Raw genomic sequence first — 25,837 nt, forward strand, 5'->3', positions numbered from 1 at the left:
TCAGAAATCAATGCCTGTACAAAAGAGAGATCTCAGCTGGCTCTAATTTGCTTTGTGATATACCCAACGGTGCCAGCTGACGCCCACAGACTTTGTCGATGGCCAACAGATTTTTTTTTTTGCTTTCATTTGGTCGATTCAGGTAGTGCAAAAATTTAGACTTGCTGCTTATGTAGCAACATACATTGCATTACCCCCACAGTTTACTGTGGACACTCACAGGTATTTTTGCCTCCCTGTCCCACCACCCACAGATGTGACGTCCTACCCAGCCATTCTCCACTCCACCTGGCCTATTCACTCTTTTGACCCTCACCTTGGGAATTTTCATCCTACAGGACTTTTGGGATTTGATGAAGGAAAAGGCATACCTTCAGTGGATCAGTCTCTCCTCCTTTCCCTTCCACTCGTGCTAGTGAGCCACTTCTCTTTAATCCTCACCTTAAGACCTTCCTGTTCTCTCTAGCTTTTGGCTGGCTTTTTTGTAAAGCCTTTTTGCAATTTTATATAGAGGAAACAACACAAAAATAACACTGATTGCATTGTGTGAGGAAGCCATTCAGCAGTTAACCATCCCATTGGCACTATGGAAATTTCAGTCTGCCTGCCCCTCCACATGCTAATTTGCATAACATTAAGGAAAATGTGCTTTGTGCTGTGTTATTGATTTGGAAATACAAGCTCTGGGAAGTAACTAGGCTAAAATGTTACCTCCAATTTTCTCCATCTGTGAACATTCATGGGGTTCTCCAGCTCCTCCTCCAGAGCTCGGCAATGGGTCCGCTCCTTCAATAGCTCCTTCTGCATGTGATAAACCTCCTGCCTTTAGATTAGAGCAAAAAGAACCGCATGACCCACGACAAAGACATTACACAACAGCTTGAGCATTAGCTCATCTTTTTTTAGCATGCAAGATTTTTAGCAGTGGAAGCCATCCAATCATCCTCCTGAACCCAAAACGTGGTTGCACCCCATAATAAACTGTCTATTGCTTTGTCCAGTAATGACTCAAGTGATGAGTTTGTCAGCACTTCCCAAGGTAAATTACTAAGAATCACAGGAAATGAGGGTTGTGAAGGGGGTCACATCCAGTCCAACCCCCTGCTCAAAGCAGAACCAGCCCCAACTACATCATCCCAGCCAAGGCTTTGTCTACCTGGGTCTTAAAAGCCTCCACCATCTCTCCAGGTAGCCTGTTCCAGTGATTTACTACCCCCCTATGAGAATTTTTTTCCTAATATCTAACTTAAACTTCTCTTGCTGCAACTTGAGCCTGTTGCTCCTTGTTCTGTCGTCTGCCCCAACTGAGAACAGTCCAGCTCCATCTTCTTTGCAGTCCCCCCGCAGGAACCACTTTGAAACCACTACTTCGCACATACAAGATTTCTATCAGCAGTTTTCCAGGTGTTTCAGAGATGCAGATGTTATTAAAGATATGTCCCTAAAGACAGCTCTTAGGGCCCATAAGATCACCTTGTCTGATGTCCTAGGAAGCGCAAACCTTGGAATAATTCCTCCAATTACACCTGCCTGGAGCCCCGTAACTTGTGCCTGACAAGTCATTTTCACTCATGTCGGTCTCACGGTGTTCTTAAATATTCATCATAGGATGTTCAGCAGACTGTCTGGGAAGGGTTTCAGGGGAAGGAACATCTCTAGCGATCCAGCTAGGTGGCCAATCCCCTGCAGGAAATCCAAGCTTGATTCCTGCTCCCAATCTCTTTCAACCTCCCTTTGGCAGGCTAGGAAAGCAAAAGCGCTGAGCAGGACATGGTGCTCTGCTCCCGCACGGGGAGAAGGTCTGCACCTTTTGGTGCTTGACTGCTGCTCTTCCGCCCAACAAAGGACTTGTACAGATCTCCCTGAGAGAAGGGAACCTGCCACAGCCTGAGGAGCGGTAGGCACAAGGCTTGGCCCTCAGGGAATATAATCACACAAAGCATCTGGGGTATAGAGTTATCTTTTTGCTGTTTAAAGCTAGAAGATACCACTGCGGTCATCTAATCTGACTTACTTCATGACACAGACCACTGAATTTACCTAATCATTCCTGGACAGAGGCCAATAGAAACACCTGAATTAGAGCATCCTTTTTTTAAACTATCCAGTTTTGATTTAAAGACTCAATATAATGCAGAATCCAATGTTTCCATTGGTCATTTCCTCCAAAGACCAATTATGCTTGCTGCCACAGATGGATACACAACTGAAATGAAACATAACCCCGCCATTCCCCCATTGTGGGGCTCCGTATGCATAGGGAATGGCTGATCAGAAGCTTTGTTACCTCTTATTCTCCTCCCTGTAGGAGAACAGATAGTCATCCACTATTAGCTTCAATTTGCCCAGGAGGTTGGGGTGGACTGGAGAACAGGGTTACCCTCTGGTAAGATTATCGTATGGGCAAGTTGTTATAATCTACTTCCGTCCCCAACATGCAATAGTATAGTCTTTTACCATCTTCATTCAAGCTAATATAGTTTCTTCTGATTATACAGGAACAATCTTAGCCCTTGCTGTGCGTAGTAATAACACCACTTCACAAAACAGATTAGTGTAAAACTATAAGCGGAAGGAGTCATTTACACCTCCTCACTCTAATCCCCCGCCATGCTGCAGAAAGCACTTTCCAAAGCAGAGGCTGCTTAAAAATGGAATAAATGCTATGGTGAAAACTCATCTTGCTGTAGGCATGTACTGCACCCGTGGGATCCTGCCCCTATCGCCTGTCCTGGGCTCCTGCAGCTTCTCATACTCCAAGCAAAAGGGTGGTACTGGCTATTTTGCCTCCTATTTGCAGCCCCCACAGTGCATTTCTCCCTGCCAAGATGCCATCAACCCTACGTTGAACTCAGCTTATTATTTAGGGAGCCTGACACTACAGTCTTCATCCTCCCACTGTAGGTTGGGATAAAATGGTAGAAAGGGAAAAATGCATCGTCCATTCCCAAACCGTGCTGTTTATGGCAGAACTGTGTTTGAGATAACTAGTCACGCACGTGACAAAGAGACAACTTTGACAGGAAGCTTTTTGCAAAGGTTTTAGAGTTTATTAAAGTAGGGCTCGCTGCTGTAGTTAGCAAGAATTGAACCACCCATGATGACGGGTACCGTGCTACACTTCAGGACACTTCCTGCATTTCAAACAGGAACAGGCTTCTAGCCTGATAAATGGGGGCAACAGGCTCCAACCCTGCCCCTGTTTGCAGCCAGTGAATGCAAACTGCAGTTATCAGTACTACACCTCAACTCTTCTCTCTCTTTATATCACTCAAAATAGTGCAACTCCAATGAAATCAACAGCCAGATTGCCAGCTAGGGTTACTCGGTATAGGCCCACAGAAATCATCCGAGTGGAGTCAATTCACATTGCAGATCTAGCCCAAAGAAGTCACAGCAGTGACATTGCTGTGACGGTGGGTAGACAGACCAGGACTTCCCTCTCGGAGCTGTGGAGCATGGTTACCTGCTGAAAACAGAGCCCTTTTCCTCTGGAAGTTCCCAATATTAGCATAGCGTTCCAGCAGGAGAGAACATGCCTCATACATGGCATGGTTAAAAAGAAGGATATTTAAATACCAAGCAAAAGTACGAGGAACTAAATCAGGCCGGGGCTATAAAGCTTCACTTTTAAAGACACACAACCTTCAATGAAAATTTAGCTCAATCTTCCTTGCAGATCAAGTCTGCATATAAATCTAGGCAGAAGGAGTGCTGAAAATGTATGGTGGTCTGTTATAAATATGTCAAATGGTCTCCGTCCTCCACAGATTGCCTAATAAAAAGCAGTCCCATTAATGCAAGCCCTGGGCACCAAACCACGAAGTGGTCACTGAACTGTGAACACCTTTTCTACTACTGTCTGTCAAGCTGGCTTTGTAAAACTAGTAACTCACGGCACAAGGTAAAGTTTGGACATGGCATTCATTTTGGTCCAGGTGTCTTTTCTCTCCCTCCCTTCCTCCCTTTTTCCCTAATGACTGATCAGCCGGTTCTGAACCGAAACGAACCCGTGTTGGAAGTCAGATCAAGCAAATACCAATCTTTCCCACATGTGAAAACAAGGTCTCTCCAGTGTCTCAAATGCAATGTCACAGCTACAGCCGCTGGCAAGATTTATTCTGTCTTTCTACCTGAGTTGCTCCACGTTAGCCACGCTCTTGCCAAGAATTGCTTTCTCACGCCGAAGCTTCTTGATCTCCAGCTTGAGGAGCCGGATATCTTCTACCCTCTGCCGGTACTGGATCTCCCCCTTGTTCAGGATGGACTGATGGATTTTGATCTTTTCATAAAGGAGAGCCAGCTCATCATTGCGCCGAACAAGTTGGGATCCCAAGATGTCTCTTTCACTGATAACCTGAGGGTGCCAGGCAAAGCCCCAAGCTGCAGTCATTAGGTAATTGCCAGTCAAAAAACATTAGTAACTGCACATTATAGTCCAAATAACATACCTGTGGGCAAGGCGAGCAACCATTTAAATCATGCAAACGGCAGTAGCACTTTGCCAAATCTCACTGGTTTCAATCTCAAATGCAGTTTAAGCTGATTTAAGCACAGCTGTTTGTTCATGGTGGGGAGCAAACAGTCTGCTCTCAGCTGTTTGCACCTTATTAAGGCTCCTTACCTGGTTGCTTTTAACAGCAGCCTTAAAATGGACAGGACCTAGTCAGGTCCAGGGCTGCTAACAGCAAAGCACTGACAGCAGTTGAGATGGGCAACAATATGGGGACCGACCTTTTCGGGAGGCATGCTACAAGGTAAGCCCCATGCCCCCACCAAGTACCACTATGATCCCCTTCCCCTACTCCTTGGTCCATTGCTCCTTCTGTTCCCTGACCTACTTGTTTCTATATTCTCTGTTCCCTCCCCAGTCTGCTGTATATCACATGCAGAAGCTGACATAGGCAACTGGTGCCTCCTGAGTCTGGGGGGGCACCCGTGGAAGCCGGTGTCAGCATCAGCGTCAGGGGTGGGGCTGGCAAGCACCTGCAGAAGCTGCCAACAGCCCTGCAGGGGGCACATGCCCCCCCCATGGTCCCCCTACCAGTTGCCTATGGAAGCTGACCATACCACTTGTGATGTGTGCTACAGTTTGGCTACCCCCGGGCTAAAAGGATTAACTGCCTACCCCACTGCCAGGCAATTTTCTCATTAGCAAAGCAGCCTATTACATGCAGTTTTCCCAGTCTGGAGCATTTGCATCAAAATATGATTTTGTTATTGGTGACTGAAAGACTGACAAGGCTCAGAGCCACCCCCGCAGCGTCGGGTCAGATGCCCAGTTAATCTCAACACCTGTAGTTCCCCTGACTTTAATACAGGGACAAGTTTGCTTCAACGGGGTGATGTCAACTTTCATGGCTCTCAATAAGAGGGGAGGAGATATTGGAAAAAGGTCCTAGCTCCTGTAAGCTGCAATGGCCTGATGGGAGGAGACATTCCTTCTCTGGTAAAGACTCTTACCTGGTCTAATTCCTTCTTCTGCTTCAGCCTCTCAGTGTCAGCCTCAGAAATTATTTTCAAGAGTTTTCGCTCTTCTGCCTCCTGTTTTTCAATGAAGTGCTTGGTCTCCAGGGCTTGTTGTTTCATCTTAAGCAGTTCAGCCTGCAGAAGCAAAGGTACAGGTACATTGTGTTTAGTAATAACTCCCCACTACGTAATTTAGGATTAGGACTTAGACACAGCCTTGCACTTCCATTTAGTTCCCCAAGTTGTACAGACTTTGCTAGTTGTTGAGCACAAATAAGTAATGCAAGCAAACACATAACAAAGGCCGTAAAAAATGCTATAAAAAACCTGTCAGATATTTCTGGCGTGCGTGTTATGCCCAGGAGAAATTTGAAAGGATTTTTCATATTTGTAGTAATGGTTGGTTTTGTAATTCAGGGTGCTTTGTGTGATAGAAATAAAGGAAAATGAAAGATGTTTCTGGTGGGAGGATTCAGTTGTTTCTGGGCTACTGTTACAGCACAGGAGACGCAGGTCCAATGCTGACTTGGGAGACAAGTTAATAGAAGATTGATGATTTCATTCTAGTGGTTAAAAGGAGGATAATCCATGATACCTCGGACAATTCACAGCAGCTGTCTGCATGAACTGATGATGACCAGCACTGAAATAACAGGGGGTGTTGCATGTCAGGATTAACAAACGTAAGCAGAAATGGGTGGCAGTCAGGCATGGAATAGAAAAAGGCTCTAAAAATCTGAATTACAGTGCTTTGGCCAAATTTAGAGAGCAGGGGAAAACTGGATTAGCAGGGGATGCCCTTGATCAGGAGTGATAGTAACATACATCTTAGTAATGCACATCATCTCCCATTAAGAAGGAAAAATGCCTTAACTAAATTATCGGCTAAAATAAAAAACAACCCACAGCCACCTATACATGAGGCTCTTCTAAACCCACCATGGCCAAAATTAAAATCTAGACATCCCACGTGGAGAACAGCAATTTGCCTCAAGCAAGACTCATTTAACATCCAAGCTGCCTGGATCCAAGAGTGGCTGAATTTACCCCCTGATACAGAAATTATTATTCCAAATCCCAGCTGGCTTTGACCTCCCTAGATATCTTTGGTCTTCTCTAAACCGAATCAGGACAGGACATGGCAGACATGGATCTGTTATATCGATTGGGCTGGACTAGCTCACCAAACTGTGACTGTAGTGCCCCTTTTCAAACTTTAAATCACATTATCTCTGCATTTAACAGACCTCCACTGGATCTGCACAACACGACACCTCAGGCAATCAGCCGGCTGCAAAATTTGGACATAAAATTGTGAATATATTTCTCCTTGCTCTGTGACCACTGTATCATCCTAAGCTAAATAACAATAAATAATAATAAATGGAGTGATATGCCATTACAGAGCTATGTAGAGAGAACTTACATGCCATCCACCTGCTCTACATCTGTGACTTGATCAGCTCCTCACATCTCATTGGCTTGCACAGTAAAATTCAACACTTGGACCCAGAAAAAAGGCAATAAAATCCTGCCAGATTATGAAAGAGATTTCTAGCATTTCTAGGCAATCTAGAGCTGTCTGAAGATCTGCTTATGCAGGTTCAAAAGCTTCTAAGCCAGCACACTAGAAAAAGAAAAACTTTGGCAAAGATCTGATCGCAGTAAATGGAGATGCTCAAGTTGCCTCTTGAGAAAGAGCGTCAGACTAGGTGAAAGCAATAATTTAAGACGACAGAACAACAATTCCATCATCATAGTGAAACACCTTGTTCTGCTCTTGTTTCCTTTAATAAAACTTTTACGTGTAACATTCATATCTCTGTTACTCAGCGCAGGATGCTTATCTGCATCCATCAGTGGAACAAAAACGTAAGCCACTGTATATTAAAATACAATCAACAGTCTGTAAAAGCTGTCTACAAATGTAAAACTGTTCGCGCGTTTGGCACTGCAGCATGCTATTTTTTTTAACACAGCAAACTTCTGCATTCCCCTTATGTCACAGAAGATATAAGTTGTAAACAAGATGTGGCATTACACATTGGCAGCAAACACCGACATAAACAAATCCCCACACTAGAGTGCATTGAGTACATATAAATCTGGGTTGCCAAGTACAGTAATGAATCTAACCACTGCTAGGCACACAGGGACCCTCCAAACTCTTGCAGGAGTCTGTTTGGGATTAGTGGTTTCAATAGTGACAGTTCTGGGACTTTTTGGACAGAAAAATACGAGTATAGGATACACGTCTAGCTATGTTGCCTGTAGTTTAAAGGGCAGGATCCCTCAACGGGTTTAGCACAGTGCCTTGGAAGACAAATGAGGTTCTTACCCAGAATATTAGAAAAGGGAGAACCCATTTTTGCAGGAATTAAAAACTGTCTTGAACTTTTGCCAAGATTTGGCACCGATTCAAACCAACACATGATTAGGTGCTGAAGTGTTCAGGAGAGGGAATTTTGTGAGAACCGATCTCCATCTGAGGCTGGAGACAACATGCTGTAACGCCACAAGAAAGCTACTCTGCTGGGATTTCTGCCTGGGATCAGCCCCGGGGGTGCTAGGAAACTCAGCACCCGCTCTTTGTATGGACCCTCCAGAGAAGCTGTACATCGTTAAGGCTCTTCTAGGTGTCAGATACACAGCATGGGTGCATACGTGTAAAATATCTCTGGGTAAGCCATCTATGTTGGCTGTACCAAGCATAAACCCAGTACTTGAAGAAAAGCACTTGAGCGAGTCTAAGTTGCCCATGTTACACAATTAAATTTAAAGTGATTTCTCAGAAACAGCCTGCTTCCTTCATATTAGTGCAAGCAGGACAAATTGAAGTCATTGTGCTACAGGAATAATTGGGCTCTTTTGTGCCTGTGCCAGTCAGCCCTCTCAGTTCTTTACCCTTGCTTGCAGCAGAGACAATCAGGTGAAAGACCACAATGCCCTGAAGCCACTCACTAATATGATGTCAGTTCAGGGACACACTAGCTAGTAAATAATTGAGTGGGTAAAACAGTGCAGCAATCAGGGGGATTGTCAAATTGATGGAGGATGGCTCTGAGATGACAAGACAGGTTTGGGGACTAGTTAAGGCAGAAGGCAGCACATGGAAAATGAGGCAGTGTTTGACTTCTCCATCCCTGTCATAACAACTTGGAGACAGATCAGGTAGAGGAACTCGAATTCATCACCTCTTTACAAAGCTCTATTGACGTTCTGTCATATCCGCAATGTGCTGACAGTGGCTGGAAATGTAAGGAGTCATTGGAGCATAGCAATAAATTGACAAAAAAAGAAAGCCTTGTGAAAAGTGGCAGGGGATAGGGGGTTTTTTCTGGTGCTAAGTGAAGACATAAAAATGACCTGCTATGGACACACTAACCCTTTACAATCTTGGAAGAGAGAAGCAAATTGGGTTAAGCTATCAATGCACATTTAGTACGTCATACAGTCAGAGGCAGGCGGGGGTTCAGTCAGTGCTGAGTAAAAGAACCAGAGCTCAGAGCTCCACTTCCCTGTGATTTAACACAGGTTTTCCTGCTTTATATCATACACAATAGGAAAGTAAGTGTCTTTCTGAGAAGACAACACATAAGAAACTGCCCTGTACTCAGCAGGCTTGTGTCTGCGGGTCACACAACACGACAGGGCTGTGAAAAGCGCTAGCACTGTGTTAGCACTGAAAGCTATGGACAGAGAAGTTAAAGGCAATCAAAACAGGAATTCAATGGGTCAATATTAAAAAAGGTTGGTGCGGTCATTGCGGCAACAAAAGCTTGTGTTCGTGCAAGCAAACAAGAGCTTGTAGAAACAATGATGGAGTTTTGAGAGGAAAAGAGATTATGGAATTTGATGAATCTAGTTGTAGGCATGGAGGAATAAAAGGACCTACTCCTCTTCTATCCAATTCATAAAGACTTGTGTAAATAATGACGGTTAAGGCAGCTGAGAGCTTGGGCTTCAGGTACAGAGTAGTCCTTTAAGAGTACAGCAGAGTGATCATCACCCAATCTTTGAAACTATGTCCTCTTCTTCAAAGCAAATGCTGGAGGGCCTCCTACCAGTCATAACTCTTACCTTCAAAGACTCCTTCTCCTTTTCTATCCGCTGGTGCTCCAGGTGCACTTTCACAAGAGCAGCTTCTTTGGTCGTGATCTCCTCCTTCAGCTGATCCACTTGATGGGTCATAATCTTGAGCTTTTTCTTCATTTCTGTGATCTCGTCCTAATGGGACCCAAAAAAAACCCCCATAACTCTTCACAAACAGGGTTAAAAGAAAATAAAGCAATGTTGCACACAGTAATTCAAGGAACACTGGGACAGGAAATACAGCCACCGTGCTTGAGAGGAGACAATCCTTAATGAGATCCCCATCTTCCTGAGATTTCTTTTAATGTTACAGAAGAAAAGCTACAGCATTAAAAATGACAATCTGCTGTTTATGTTAGCCTGGCTTTGCAGTAAGCAGACAATGAAAAGGAACATTGACAACAATAATGAGATTTAACAGTGAGAAGAATAAGCTATTTATTTAGAGCACTGGAAACACCGTAAGCCCAAACAGGTGATCTAAGTTATTATCCCAATTCTGATCCTGTCCCTCTGTTTTCACACCTTTCTTGTTTTGTGACCAATAGTGATGGTATGAATCATGGCAGAGAATGAAAGACCAGCAGATTCGCTGTGTGTGAATTCACTTGGTAGAGGCGTGCCTCCTGCAATAAGATTTTAGTTAACATACAAGTCCTCCAACTCTGAGCTCCGGCTGGTTTTCTGGCAAGGACAGAATTAATCACGTGAGACTGAAGGTGACGAGTCACGGTACCCTTCAGAAATAACACTGACAAGCACACGTTAGAGTCATAAATGGCTGGAAAGACCAGTGGATGCCATGCATGTTTGGCAGATACATGAAGCAGGGTGTGTTCTGGGGAAGTTGGGAACATGCTTTATATCCACAAAACTCCCTATTCGGAGCTCTGGTACTTATTAATCAAATAAGCCAGAGAAGACTGTAATAATGATGTCACTGAGACTGCCCGTGTGCACATACATAAAGTTTTTGTTATAAGAACATTACAGGAATAAATGAAATGCAAAGTCTGCTAGACAGCCCATAAATCTCTGCAATACTCTGGAAAGAGGCCAGGTATTTTAAAATCTGGATCTCAGGCCCACACCCAAATGCATCTCTGCTCTGTTAAATGGGAGAGGACAGAGAGGCCTCAACATTATTTGCAGAAGACAAGAATCTGAGCCTGCATATTTAAATAAACACATGAGTTCCCGAGGCTGGAAAGGACCCCGAAGCTGAAAGCATGCTTGCAAATATGTCCTGCTGAAACCCAGCCAAGAAATCCGTTTCTAGGAGATTTTACTGAGCTGGAGATTACGACGCCCTGGAGACCACAAGTAATGTGGGCAGGGCAGGCTAACGGGGGACCTTTTCTTATTAAGCAATCCAAAAATACCTGCAGCCAGCTTTGCTCTATCTAAACAAGTTTTTGCCAATTTATTTTACTCCCCAAGAGAATGAGAATTTTGCATAATTTTTAAGACAAGCCAATTTTTTTCTTTCATGGCTGGCTGGCTTGCTACTGAACTATGAATGAGTATTTTTTTTTATTGCTGCACACAGTCCAGTGGTGTCATTATAACCAAAAGGACGCTCTCACAGTAGCTGTCGTCTGACACAGAATATTTCATTCAACACAAGTTATACCTCAAATAATCTGCAAGGGGTAAGCAAATGGCCTCTGTAGTAGGCAGTATCCTGCAGAGACCCCTGCAAGGACTGTATATATACACAGAATATGGTGAGGCCTCTTCCCTACTGAACAGAAGAATTGAATGCATTAGCCTATCTCAGGTCATAGCTGCCAGTTCTCTAGAAGTGGGTAAGGAACTTGGGTGACAAGTTTTTATCATATCTTTAAAAAGTTAAAAAAAGAAAAGTCATTTTGGGTTCTCACCATGCACCATCCTTATTCCTGTGGACACTTTACACACATAGACGTCCATCATCCAATTGAACTTGTGTTTCACCTGTTGCTGTGAGCTATGATAGCACAGCCCTTACCTGCCCATGGAGGGAAGCAGGGAAGAGCAGGCAGGGCCTCCACTCCCACTTCCCACTGTAACTCCACATGCAGAGGGAAGCTGGGGCAGTGAGTCTGAAACTTTGTGCGGGAAGAAAAAGTTTAGGAATGACAGGAGCCCTAGCTCCACCACTAACCAGAGGTAGCCGGAATAGCTCATAGGATGCACAGAGGGAGCATATAAGCTATTTGACAGTGTCACTTACTCCTCTCCAGACTAAATGGGGAGGCATGCAAGACTCAGAAGCCCCTAGGCACGGTGCATCCCTCCTGGGATAGTATACCTGCACTGCACCCCTTCCTTGAGTCAGATTGTCAATTTACACCCTAGTCTCTAGGTTTATCATGTATCTCCTTGTTCTCTCAAAGGACCCCAGGCTCTAGTCCTTGCTCACATCCCTGAAGCATACCCCGGGATCCCCCCAGCATTTCAGCCATTACTGAAGAATAATGCAGCATATTTTTAAATAAGTGGTTTGCATCATTTCTCATACTGCTCAGGAGACATGCAGGGAAAAGCGTGGCTGGGAGGAATTTGAATTGTCACGCTTCCCAAAACTTCCAGCCTAGATGGAAATGTTAAAGTCTGCCAGAAAATTGCTACTTCACCTTGAAAGGGTTTCTTCTGTTACAGCTTTCTGATCCATGAGTCACAGCAGCGTGTGTACGTAGGAAGCAGGGAAAGGGATGTCATTCTCATTATGTCATGTCTGCTGCATGTGCCGACCAAACTTAGCAGAGGGCAGAGAAGTGTGGAGGCAGGGGAAAGACAAGGAGTGACATGAATGTGTCACCAGTATGCCAGGGTCTTTATGGAGCAGTGAAATATTGCTATACGAGGACAATAAATTCCATTTCCCAATCCAAATGTCAGGATAACGCAATGGCCACCTAACAAACTGCCATCATGCATGCACTTGTGCGTATAAATCACCCACGCAAATTCCTTTCTCTAACTCTCACTTCAGAAAAAGCTAAGTTTAAAAAAAAGTAAAAATCCTGGGGGGGAAATGTAGTCTTGTACCTGAGCTTCAATCAGATTTTTACTGTACAGGTTCCTGTCTGATCTCACAGCTTCATACAGGTTCTGCTGCTGTTTTAATTTGGTCTCGGCCTCTGCTATCTTCTTCTTGTAGTCAAAGATCTGCATTTCCCGCACTTTGATATCTTCCATGTGCTGGAGGACCTGGAGTGGAAAGTAGGAAATGAACAAGATTAAGCTGCCTTCCCAAGACTATTAGGGTGGGATAAAATTTTGTGATTTTTATCTTGGATGACAGCTGCAAATCCCTGTAATAAGAAAATTGTGGCTACAGTCACCATCAGCTCAGTCCAAATGGGAAATTTAACCTTTCTAGGGTGCGGATTTAGGGGAAAATGTGATTTTTACATGATGCCAGGGCTTTGGCTCAGATATCAAAGAAGAATGCATAAAAACACACAAGTGCTTTAAGATGGGAGAATAAAAAACAGACTATCGAGAGCCCTGACAATAAACAGGTTTAAAAGACTAAGACAAAGCAGAGGTCAGAGGAAAACTACTAAGTTATTTATGGTCATCCATCACCTATCTAGCAAACAGAAAGAAAGTGTGTGATATGTTCCAACAACTTACAACTAGATATAGAACAATACGTTTTTGGAATTAATACAATCCCAATTTTTTATGGGTGATTACAATAATAGGGAAACCAATAAACTGTATTTACACTTGCTGTAAATGGGCAGGCAGGAAACTGCCCATAGGAGCACCTGTGATTGGCCGGAAACAGGGAAGTCTGCTGGACTGAAAGGGATGGGAGTGGATGGGTTTTGTAGGAGCGGGACAGATTTTGCCCAAGGAAGATCACACCCACTTACAATGGAGGTAGAAAGTGACTTTTTGTAAGAATTTTTTTTTTAAACTCATTTTTAATTATTATTTTTTTTAAAGGTTGGCAGCACATCACTGCAATGGGAATAGCAAATCCCACAGAATAGAAGCGACAGCAAACGTGATTTGCCTGATGATTTTGGCTGGGCTTTTTAATGATGCATTAAGTAAAACCAGCCCCTTCCACTTGCTAGCAAAAGCTTTACAAAAGATCAGCAAAAGCAAGCAGAGCTGTGTGGTTATCCAGCAAGGATGCACCAAATATTGTACGGAAGGAGAATGAAGAGGGGGAAGCGCGCACGCTAGGAACATCTGCTTCCAGCTTTGTCGTGCAAGCGGAGACAAGAACCCCATCCTCAATGACAGCACAAAGATCAAGGGGTATAAAAACAACAAGGAAAATGTAGCTTCATAGCAGGAATACATGGCAATTTCTAACTACAATTCACACCCACCAGTTGTGTCTCCCTTCCTTGAAGACAGTAGTTCAAGCTCAAGTGGAATTTATATTCATGTGAAGTCAAAGGAAAAAATAATCCAAGCATGTTTGAGCACATATTCAATAGCAGCAGAGTTTGTTGTCAGCATAGTCATCCCCTCTGTAAATGTTAGAGCAGGGTGAGCATGTTGGGAGGTCTTTAGGGGGCTAGCTATGGGGCAAGAGCTTAATTAATTGATTATTCTATCAGATCCTTCCAACCAGCTCTGGAGACAGTGCATATCTAAATATAGAAAGTTTTATTACAGCAGTGGGGATGGACTGCCGGCACATTTGGAGCCGACTGCTGAGGAGCCCAGAAACCGCTTACAACGCGATATGAAAGCAGAGTCCCAGTTTATAATCTGCTCCTGCCTCTTTTTTTCTTTTAAAACAAGCTGCCAATAGTAATAAGAGCGAGGGGAAAAAAATCAATAAGGCATGTTTTAAATCTACAGCATAGTCTGGTGACCAGCAAGGCTGAAGCAAGATGCAAAAGTAGGTCATTGCATCTGTCACCTTCCTGCTCCGACCTGAGGCGATGCAAGTCCAATAAACTTTGGGATTAAGTTTCCCAAGTTGGTGTCAGTGGTTTTAATGCTGACAGTGCTGCTTCTGAAACGATGAACCTCAAACATCTCCCCGTCAGAAATACAGAAAAGGCATGTGTGATGTAGCCCAGAGACCAATTTCTAAGGGGCTAAGCCCCCACCTTCTAACTGGGTTGAAAGCATCTGGCACTTGTCAGGGCTGGGCACAAAGTGGCCACCTCTTAGCATAAAATATCAGACCGCTTTAGACAGCTTTCTTCTATGACCTTGCCTTCTTGTGTGTAAATTTAGCTATTATTTACTTCCTAATTAGCTCAGCTCAGTTAACCTGTCTAAGAGGGCTACACTGGATCCACACTCCACCTAACCACTGTGAGGTCTCAAGAAGACTTAAAGGTCTATAAAGGTCTTAAAGGTCTATAGCATCACAGCATCGGGCATCTTATAGACAAAGCATATTAAAAAGGAAATAGAGTTGTGAATTTCCCTGAATGTGATGTCAAACTCATGATGGGCTTTTGGAAAACCAACACTTCAGAGGATCTGTTTCCATGGCCTCTAGTTCAGCACGAGGAGGGAGCAATGACAAGCGAGACTGAAGGGCTTAATCAACGGTGTGCTTTTCCACATCTGAAGCTGCAAAAGGGAGCAGAGGTGCCAGTAATTCAGCTTCAGGTGATAAAAGCCTCTTTTTTCATGCAAGAAGCACTCCACTCACATTGGGAAGAAACTACTACAGGCTACGTGGGAAACGGGCCCAATTCTCACTCTCTCGCTCCTGTCAAGCAAAAGTAATGCCACTGAAATCAATGGATGGTCTAAAAAAGAAAAAGGAGCAAAGAATCAAGCCCAGTGATCCCAACAGTGAGTCTATGGAAACTTTTCACTCTAAAACAACCCTTCGTCAGCCTGGATACTGCTCTAACGATGATATTAATCCAACTGCTTGCTAATAGGTTTCACAGATTCATAGATATTACGGTTGGAAGGGACCTCCCGAGATCATCAGGTCCAGCCCCCTGCCCAAGGGACAGGAAGTCAGCTGGGATCAGATCACCCCAGCAAGATAGATTTCATAGGAAATGGCTTTGAAACAGGAATACCGCACCTTGAATGAATGGCCCTGCCTTAGGGTCAGTGGCACAGCAAGGGGATCTGGCCCGGCAATGACCAGGGGATCTGAAAGATATTGGGCATCAGCTGGGCAAGCTGCTAAGGTCCTAGACAGCACAGGTGCTGTGCCATCATTCTGAGGGTGCACCACATTGGGAGCCTATTTCCAGGCTATTTCCAAGCGATTTCTAATTCCCTAGGCTATTTCTAATGGCTGATGCAAGGGGATGACAGAGCTGTGGGAGGCCACAAGGAAATCCTATGGGGAAAGAAGCTTCCTCTCCAAGCAGTGTGATGGTTTTCCCTCAGCTGCCACAGCTCCACAGATTTCTTTGCAGACAAGCACAGGCAATGGGTCTATGCATCGTTGCATGCACCAGTCTCGCTTCCGATCTTTCTCGGCTCTGCCCTCAAAAACCAAGGAGTAGCTGGACACGGGGACTGCCTGCGTGCTGGTCTGAGCAACCTGTGCAACTTGTAAAACAGACCAGCATGGGTCCTGGAGTAGTAAGTGCCTTTGTAGCTACAGACTGAGTCAGGATTTGTCCCTCAGTAAATCAAATAAGTAAAAAAAAAAAAAAATCCCCAGGAAAATGGCAGGCACAGTGCAGGGCCCCCTACACAAACAGCCCTAGAGCCAGATCCTATTTTCTGAGGCTCCACCACAGTGAGAACAACACCCCTTTAATCAGGCTTTGCCAGGCATAACTGCCAGGCTCTGAGAGTGGGGAAATGTAGGGGTTTGGAAGGTGGTTGAGGGACATTTGGGAGAGGGTCGAAGAAATGCATGGACTTCCCCTCCCACTGTGCTATGCCAGGCAGGGAGGTGTTGGGGTAGGGACTTAAAAAATGTCAAGGCTTACAAGTAATTTGCATCAGTACCCAAAGATCTCCAGAGTCAATCCCATACACTCTTCCCCCCTCCCAACAAACTTACGGTATTTTCACCCTAAATATAAAAATTGAGCAGAAATGAATGGTCCTAAAGCCAGAGCCTGGCCATTGTTACTGCTATGACTTGCTGCTTAGCCATACTTTCCTCCTACCTCTCCTACTAGATGCAATGAGAGGGGAAGGGGATGATGTAAAATATGACTTTGGAACGAAGACAGATCTCACTTAAAAGGAACATTATTCCTGAGAAATGATACAAGGTCACCCAGACAAGGGGGCCTGTATCATTCAAAGATATGAAGCCACTGGACGCACAAAGCTATAAAAGGTAATTATAAAGTGAGAAGGCAGCAAATAACTTGCAAGTTGAAACAGCTTGAAGCTAGCTTCCCAGTAAATCAATGAGCTTCTTGGAGAGCTCTTCAATGTGATCTTCAGCAATTAATGGAACATGTTACAATCATGCTCCTAAGTACACCTTCAGAAATAGGGCTGCACTTAATACGAGGCAATGAATACAACACAAATGCTTCTGCAGTGTTTCTCTGCAGAGTGTCTGCAGAGATGCACTGAAACAACATAGGTATAATAGGCTGGGCTGCATTCAGATGTTCAGAGGTGATTTTACAAGTAAAGGGTCCAATCCTGTGTGGTGCTGAGCCCCTCAGAGGATGCCAAGCATCCTCAGCTCCCAGCAGATTTCTTGGGTGCTGTTAGCTTGCAGTAGTGGGTCCTCTGAAGATTAAACAAAGCCATGCAAGAGTAAGAGTGTGGACACACAACGCACTCCAGTATAAGTACATGGGTGGAAGGGGCACAGGGCATACAGCCCCACATCCACTTCAAGATAAAGTTACCTCTCAGGCAGTCAGGAGTAACAATATACCAGTGCAAGTTATACTAGTGTATGTGTTGTGTGTCCACAGCTGAAGCCTTTGCTCCCAAGGCAGCCTTTGCTCAATGCAAACAGGTTATTATCAGCACTCCTTCACTAAATGGTAAGGCCTAATCCAGGCAACAACCTAGGAGAGCCGATTGTTTCTCTCTTTCTATTCCACTGCTTCAGACGCCAGCGTACTTTGATGGGTTGCACCAATACCACGATCAACAGGTTTTCCCAGGATGAGACCTGTCCATTGCACTCTGGGCAGCGTGACCCTTAGGAGTTTCCCAAATGCAGGAAACTTGACTGCACAATTTTGTGGTAATGGAGGACTGTGTTTGTGCTTTCCCCCTTTTAGCTAGGAGCAAGCATGACTAGGAGGCATCCAAACTCCAACGTCCTTGGGCTGGGGGCCTGCACATAAGATGCCTGCCATGGATTTCGGGAGTATCCAAAGTCCCAAGCTGATGGGCCTGGGAGAGAGGAGACTTGCCCAGTGGTAGAGCCATGCAGACTTGAACAACTGAGCTCGGCTCGGTTGATTTGGAAGTCAGGACTAATTCAGCCTTAAACCAAACCCCTCACCCTCCATTTTACATGGGTAAGCAAACGGATGTATGTTATACCAGCATAAAACTACCATCTGTTTGCACCCTGAGATATAATTAAATATAAAAAGGTCAACCCCATGGTTTCAGTGTAACAAATATAGGAGAACAAGGTTTGAAACCCAGATTTAAGTCTCAAGCTCTGAGCCAGAGCTGGTGAGAGATATGCAGTAGATGCACAACCAGATCCCAACAGGACACCTGACCTCGAGTCTCACCAAGGGCACATTCACTAGACCTCCCACTTGGAACTGGTGCACCTTGGGCCTGTCTCAGCCACATCAGCAGATGAGAGAACAGGACCAGAGGGAACAGGGCTGAGCGTGCCCTACACACCCAGATCTATTGACGCACTCTGGCCTTGGGAGCCTGATACTGGGGCGACTCCAGATTCATCCCTGGTGCCCACCCTCAGGCCTCCTGAAGACAAAGAGTAGGCACTGGAGATGAGCATGAAGTGGACTCGTTAGTGAACATCCAACCCTGCAGTGGACTTGATGGGGAGGGCATGCTCAGTCCTATGCTCCCCAGGACATGCTGGCAAAGCACAGCTGAATAAAATGAGGAAAAGTTAACAGAAGACAAACATGGCTGGAAGCATTCTCAAATGCATGGGGGAACAGGGAGAAAGTAGATGGCGCTAGCCTAAAATACAGCACTAACGTATAAAGTGGTGCTGAGTGCAATGACCAGCCTTCACTGCGACCCACCAGATATTCTCTGAAGACCACTGATAGGATGCACCTATTAGCTGCAACTAAAAAGTCAGGAAGGGAATACACGTCTTTCCAATTTTGAAAGTAAAAGACAGAGAGCATATATCGACAACATGTCACAGCAGCAAGGCATTGGCTGTCATGGGACCCCTGCTTTACCTGTGGCAGGTTAGGGCATTAGGTCTATATTGTTTCAGGGTTAATGGCAGTCTTGTGTAGAGTGTAGGTCATGGATTTTATAGGATGATTTGGATAGGGATGATCCTACCTAAGGCAGAAGGTTGGACAAGATGACCACTGGAGGTCCCTTCCAGCCCGACTTCTCTATGACTCTATAATTCTCTATATGACAGAGAAAAAGGAACCGTGCATGCAGACGAACGCTTCCACACCTTCTGGGTGAGCTCACTAGCTTCATTGATATAGCGGTCTCTCTCCTTCTCCAGCTGGTAGATAATCTTCCTCTGCTTCTGAGCCTCATCCTTGTAGTTCTGGATTTCTTCTTCCAAGTTTCTCTTGGACTGTTCATGGAGCTTCACCAGGTTCAGCTGCTTTTGTGTGGCACTGGCAGCTTTAAGCAAGTTCTGCAAAGAGAATCCCAAGGCAGAGATCTTAGCAACTCAGAAAGTTGTACTGTACCTACCAGGGCAAACATTAGCCTCTGCAGCAGTGGGTTACAGACCCCCTCAAGTCACTTTGTTGAATTAGGCCAGCCAATCCCAAAAACAGGAGAATTTCTCCAGGACTCGGGCAGAGTCACTAAAGGATGCAGAAGCACTTTTTCTACATTTGCTATGGAAGCTGGAATATTAATTCTGCATTATAGAAGGACTGCTGCTTATGAAGTGACTCAGTGAAGGCAGTGGAACAACTCCTGGCTTAAAATCATACCAGAAAAAGCCAGGGAAGTTGCCATGGACCCCAACACCCTCCAATTTCATTCTCTGGTTGCCAAATTTAACTTGTAAATTGAACAAGAATTTCAAGAATCACCTCTTAGAGTCACGTTTACCAATCTCTGGTTAATTTACCATTAACACAAGCTATTTTCATATAATATGAGAATTGCGGACACATGAAAAATGGTCAGTGCAACAAACGGATCACAAAGGAGGCAGGAAAGGTTGGAGTTAAAAAAACATAAGCCTGACATGCAAATATAGGACAAGTGAACACACTGGTGTGGTTTTATTTTTACTAGCACAGCTTTAATTTGCCTAGATTAACATTAAACTTTATATGGTGTCAATATAAAAAGCAGAGATGTAATCACCTCCTTAGAATACCAAATAACAGGTTTGCAATAAAGGCAAAAGCACTTAACTCTTCTGAACTCCCTGCTGTTTTATATGCTAATACTTAGAAGTCCCTTTTGTGTTTGCAGGTAATAATGCTGTTTCAATTCACAGAAAAAAAAAACAGAGTGTAAGCAGCTGCTTAGAAAAAGCTTGATGGCCATTATTCATCATCTTCTCCTTGTATTGCCAGTTCTCTGCATGGTTTAAGCTATAGACATCTCATTCTCAAGGCAAGTTATTTGTTTACCAAAGTTACGGGTGCAAGCTTACCTTGTTTAATATGTCCCTTTCTCTTACAAGCTCATCTATAGCTTTCTTATCAGTCTCTGCCTGCTTTTTAGCAACCTCCAACTCTAAAGGGAAGATAAAAACATTAAAAACCCTGAGGTTGACTTCTACAGCTAGAAAAATAAAGAGATAGGGCAGTGGAAGTTGCAAAAAAAAAAAAAAGAGAGAGAGAAGGATTTTTTCCTGGACCATCACAGCTATTACACCACCTCAACAATGTATAAAAAGAGTTATTTAATATTATCCAAATAGGAACATGCATGAGATTTTGGCACTTATGACTGAGATTTAGAGCAACATTTCCAAGAATGACTGGTCACATTGGGAACCTCCATTTTCAGGCACCCAATCTGAGGCAACATAAAGGAACTGGATTTTCAGACAGTGCTGAGCAGTCCAGTCTGTCTAAGAAGCCTCCAACTGAGCACCCAAAAGTGAGGGCGTGTAAACGCACTCATCACCTGTGAAAATGTTGGCCTAAGACTTCAAAGCTGTACCAGTCAATCGGGGCTAAATCCAGTCCTGCTGTTAAAGAGTGCAGCTCTACTCCTTTCCACGGAGTTACTTCCACCTGAAAACAGATCCAGATTAGCCTTTCATCTACATGTAAAGAAGACAGGATCATTTAAAAAGTAAAAAGAGATGAGCTTAAACCAAAACAGAAAAATAAATAAGTGTCCAGGTGATATTGTGAAGGCTTGGGCTCAGGAGAGCGGAAATGGAACAAACTTTCGAAGTTGCCAAGGGCTATATTGATATTTGTTACCATACTCATGCTTTCCAATGCTCAGCAACACTTCTTTTGTTTTGCCCTCCTTCCCAGTAAAAGGCCTGGCTGTAGTCTATGAGAGGGAGCATCAGCTTTCATAGTCACGGAGATGCATACATTAAAGACACCTGGCCTCATTTTGTGACACAAAAGAATTCATGTATTGTGCGTAAAGTCAGTTCAGTAAGCAACTCACCAGCCCCCATTCCCACGGTCCCGCCCTGGGCACCAAAAGGCCATGACCGTGACAGTCATGCACTGAATTAACCTTCACCAAAGTGGATCCAAGACATGTGTAGGTCCCTACCTCTCTCTAAGCCGGAGATTTGATTTTTCAGGGTATCCCTCTCGTGTTCTGCTTCAACCTTTTGCTCCTCGGCAACGCGCAGTTTCCTCTGGATGACTTCCCTTGCCTTGGACAGTTTGGAGATTTCGTGATGCATCTGAGTCACCTCATCCTCTCTGACCTGAGTGGTAGCAAGAGGCAATGAAGGGGGAACAAAGAGCAATTCGTTTAGAAGCCAAAAAGAGGAAACACTGTTTTCCTCAGCAGATGGGTAATCTACAGCATTCAGCGGGGCAAGAGGTAACAGTGAGAAATACCGTGGGCGGATTTAGAAAAAAGATTGGATAATTGCAGTGTTATTAAAAACAATTTAAACAAAGCCAGCTAGGGCCATGAGAAGGGTAATCACATCTCATGGTTCAGGGCATAAAACGATCAATAAAGAATCCCCAAGTGCAACCCATGCGCGGCGCTACACAATGGGCTCAGCAGACCCGATGCAAGCAGCTTCGCCTTCCTTTGCAACACAAGGCACTGGTAACTGCTGTAAGCAGCGTACTGTTGGCCTGATCTAGACTCTGGGCTGAAATGCTACAGGTACTAATCATTAGTTCAAGGTAATCTGCATCATCACAGGTCCTCGCAGGAGGTGAGAGGCTCCATACCAGCTATGAACTGCCTGCCCAGAGGAGTTTTCCATCTATTGACTCCTCTGTGAAATCGTATGAAATATGAACTTTCATTTCGAGCCAGGAGAACTTTCACGATCTGTTCTCCAATGCCTGATGAAGGGCGTTTGTGCCCGAAAGCTTGCAATGAAAGAAATATTTCTGCAAAAATTTGGTTGGTCTAATAAAAGATAGCATCTCTACTATGAGTCCTGACTGCCTTTTCCTCTAGACCAATATGCCTACAACCCGGACACCAGAATCATTAGTCACTAAACTTACCTAATTCAACAGAAATAGTCCCTACAACTACTGAGAAATGAATACAAACGCTTCCAGCATCACCATTGTATTTTTAAGCCATCCATGTCAGCAACCGCTGTTTTGTATAGAATCAGACATTATTAGGAAGCCCAGTATCGGGATGTGCGAGTACCTCTGTGAGGAACTGACTGCCCTCAACTACTACTGACCAACACTGAGCTGCAACAGGTTTACAAGATGTACTTCACTGGGAGTTGCGGGTACCCAACACAGAAGCTGTTTGGCATACTATGGGACTAGGATGCAATTAAAATGCTTCCAGCAGTGTGGTCCTGCTCCCTGACTAGGGCTCTGATGTACTTTCTCAATATGCAGAAGCAACAACCAGACAGCATCTTCCAGCATTTCCACGCTGTGCATGATCTGACATAGTGATGAGCTCCACTGACTTTCACTGAAATCAGGATCTGGCTGTTAAACTAAAATCCTCCTCCTCGCTCCCTCCTCACTCCTTAGAGTCCTGTACTTGCCTCCCATTTGAATGTGTTGCTTGTAAAGTTTTACACGAAGATGATATTGCTGGAAATAATGATCATGCTGGCTAACCTGGAGGACAGAGTCATTTGGGGTTTTTTAATGGGTAATAAAAATGTCCTTCCAGTGTACCTGGCTATACAACCGAAAAGCAAAACTCCTACACTGCAATCTCATGGTGGATCCAAAATACGGTAGGATCTTTCCGTTCCATTAGCGCTGATCTTCTAACATGTCTGCTCGTGGTTTGTTTTCATTGTTTTTAACCAGCAGGGTCGGCTGAACAAAAGCTCTCTATCAGCAACTGACTTCTTTTATTCAAGGGAATTGGTTGTACTTTAGTAAAGCTTGATAAGCTATTGGTTTTCTGTCCAGTTCTCTAACGTAACCAATGTTGTAACCACAGCAATGTCACAGGATACAAAACACATGGCCCAGCAGACATACAGTAATAATATCTAATACCTATACAATGCTCTTTATTCCCAAAGGCTCTCAAAGGGCTTTAAAAACTTTGAGGATCCCTTTCCTCACCGCTGAAATACAGCCATATCTAGAATGGGGAAAACAGCTATTTAACAGCACAAGAAACCTGTGTGTATCAGCAAGTAAACACTAGTTTATTTATTTGTGCTGAGCTTCTCCAATTGATGTTGAAGGGTAGGTACATTTAAATATGCAGGAGGTGATTTAGTGTATTGGAAATTGGCTGGAGCACGGTTATTATTGCTAGTTATTGTTGGCTTCTGATAGCACTTGGAGAGTGCTAATCACTACAAAAACCGTAAAGGGAGGCACAGCTTTTACAAGCTTTTTACACCCACAGGTTTGACAGTCTAAGAAAGACTTTATCCACATGAAAATTACTATGGCATCCTTAATGACCAGACGAGGTCAGGCACTTACTTGAATGTCCCTTCTGACAGGCAGCTCCTCCAGCCGCACGGCACAAGCTAGCGCTATGCTTGGATGCTGCATAGTGCTGACGGAGAAGAAAGGCTGAACAACTGGATGGCCAACTCTATTCTTGAAACACTTAGACTCCCCTTCCCAGTGCTGGTCAGGGTTACCCCTGCTTCACCTGGGACCGCTGACAAGATGCCAGTCCCCACAGTGATCCAAACAGTGCCCAGTACTTACTTTCAGCTCCACTGTTTTCTGCTGGTTTTCCTGCATCACCTGTTCAAAGGCCAGGCTGTGCTGCTCATTCTCTTGCTGGAGTTTGGCGTTTCTGAGCTGAAACTGCTCCAGCTCTTTGGCAGCTCTCTCGTTCAGGATCTGTTAGATTACAGAGCAAGCCATTTAATTCTTTTTAATCTGACGACGCCATGCACATATGCACATAGGCAGCACCTTGAGTCGTCCCCAGGGTGGGGTGGGAAAGACCTGCTTTGATAGATACCCCACTTTATCCCTGATGAAATGACTAATGTGCTCAGAAATAGGACGAATGCTCAATGGCTAAGGGAAATGACAACTTCTAATGAACACTGCAGCCAGCCTCTTTTTTTTTTTTTTGGTGTTGGGGGGAGCTCTGTAAGTCTCCCTCACAGGTGGTGGATAAATATTTTAATGCCTGTTTGCCATTTGGCAGGCATCACATCCACAACAACGCCGCGCTGTAATCATTGCAAATGAGTAGGAGATTCAAACAGCTTTAATCAGCTGAGGACCAGGGGAGCTCTATATCTTCGCAAGCAAATCCCACATTAATATGGCTATAACATTTCCTTGAGTGCAAAATTTGCTGACATCAGGGCACAACCGTTTCCCGTTCTAATCCGTCTTCAGTCAAAAGCCCGGAACAGCAGTTTCAAGGTTTATATGGAGAACATATATTTTGATATTGGAACTGCCAGTCTTTTCTTCTGCTTGATGGGACTTCCCTTGGCAGATATTACTTCGTAAGTGAGGGGAAAAAACTGTCATCGTATTTTTGGATTCAAGCATCCATGTGTGACAGACTGATAAAGTCAATATATAAAGTCATGCTGTTTAAAACTAAAGGGGAGGGGTGAACTGCCCTACTCAAATGCATGGTGGGAACACAGAATAAAGATGAGAGCAGTGTCTCTGACTCAGTAAAGAGTCAAGATTGTTTGCTCAGCCTGCAGGGCACAGACGGCTCCTGTGGTTCTCTGACTCTTGCTCTCAGACTAACGAACAACCTGTGCTATGAAGTGCCACCCCATGTGGTCTCCTTACATCCCAAACTGAAAAATCCTAGAAGGGGCTTAAAGCAAGGAGGTGCCAATACAGGAGAACTGAGATAATGAATAGGTCCTTAACCTATACAAAGATGAGGATTTGTAAATCAAACTGGTGTATACACAGCCACAGCAAAAAGCTGCACAGGACTGAAAAATGCCCTTAGAAGTAGAAACTGTGTTTAAGGTGTGTACAAAAGTTGCTTTGTTCACCATTTAAAGCACTTTCTTGCTGTGACTTAACAGAAGCGCATGGCTTCACAGCACTTTAAAAATGGGTACGGCACTTCAAATGAACCCTTGTTAAATGATGAGGTATTAAAATTGAAGCGCTGTATTTTACAGCACTTTGGCACTTTTAATCACTTCTGTATGCTGGTCACGTTTCTGACCAGTGAAAAAGCCCCAGGAAGCTGCAGAGCGCTTTCCAGAGTTGAAAATTGCAGGGAGGTTCAAAGCCCCCTCTCCCCACGCCTCTCCCCCACAAACACTGAACTTCTGTCATGTTTCAGAGCACTGAAACTTCATAGTGCTATAAGAAGTGCTCTAAATTACAGAGCTGTAAAACATTCACTGAGCACTTCTGTACACACCTTTAAACAGCCGTGCCCTTGAATCAGTGACCTGATGTGAATATGAGTGATCTGGGTTTTACTATATTATGGAAAGGCAGGAGACAGCATGCTGGAGTTGGGGATATCCTAGCTAACAAAACTGAATGACATTTGGTGTGTCCTGGAGCTGCATTGTGGGCTGCACCAAACCCAGTCTTGTGCAGAGAAAGAGTCAAATCTTCCTCCATTTCTTTATGTGAGATATATATACCGCATACTGAAT

General features: G+C 44.3%; 1 protein-coding gene across 1 annotated transcript in view; it reads right to left on the reverse strand.

Moving 5' to 3' along the window:
* CFAP58 (cilia and flagella associated protein 58) overlaps positions 1-25,837 on the reverse strand; it is a 75,858-nt gene that overhangs the window by 36,441 nt on the left and 13,580 nt on the right. The window contains exons 6-14 of the mRNA XM_090057160.1: positions 23,934-24,071; positions 21,349-21,508; positions 20,255-20,337; positions 19,079-19,270; positions 12,595-12,756; positions 9,550-9,696; positions 5,464-5,604; positions 4,134-4,357; positions 712-823 (exon numbers count right to left, since the gene is read on the reverse strand). Of these exons, the coding sequence (XP_089913286.1) occupies positions 712-823; positions 4,134-4,357; positions 5,464-5,604; positions 9,550-9,696; positions 12,595-12,756; positions 19,079-19,270; positions 20,255-20,337; positions 21,349-21,508; positions 23,934-24,071 (1,359 nt within the window). The remainder of the gene's footprint in view (positions 1-711; positions 824-4,133; positions 4,358-5,463; positions 5,605-9,549; positions 9,697-12,594; positions 12,757-19,078; positions 19,271-20,254; positions 20,338-21,348; positions 21,509-23,933; positions 24,072-25,837) is intronic.

The sequence above is a fragment of the Crocodylus siamensis genome, chromosome 7 (genome assembly GCF_052110815.1).
Source record: "Crocodylus siamensis isolate JL-2025a chromosome 7, ASM5211081v1, whole genome shotgun sequence".
In the NCBI taxonomy this organism is placed as follows: Eukaryota; Metazoa; Chordata; order Crocodylia; family Crocodylidae; genus Crocodylus; species Crocodylus siamensis.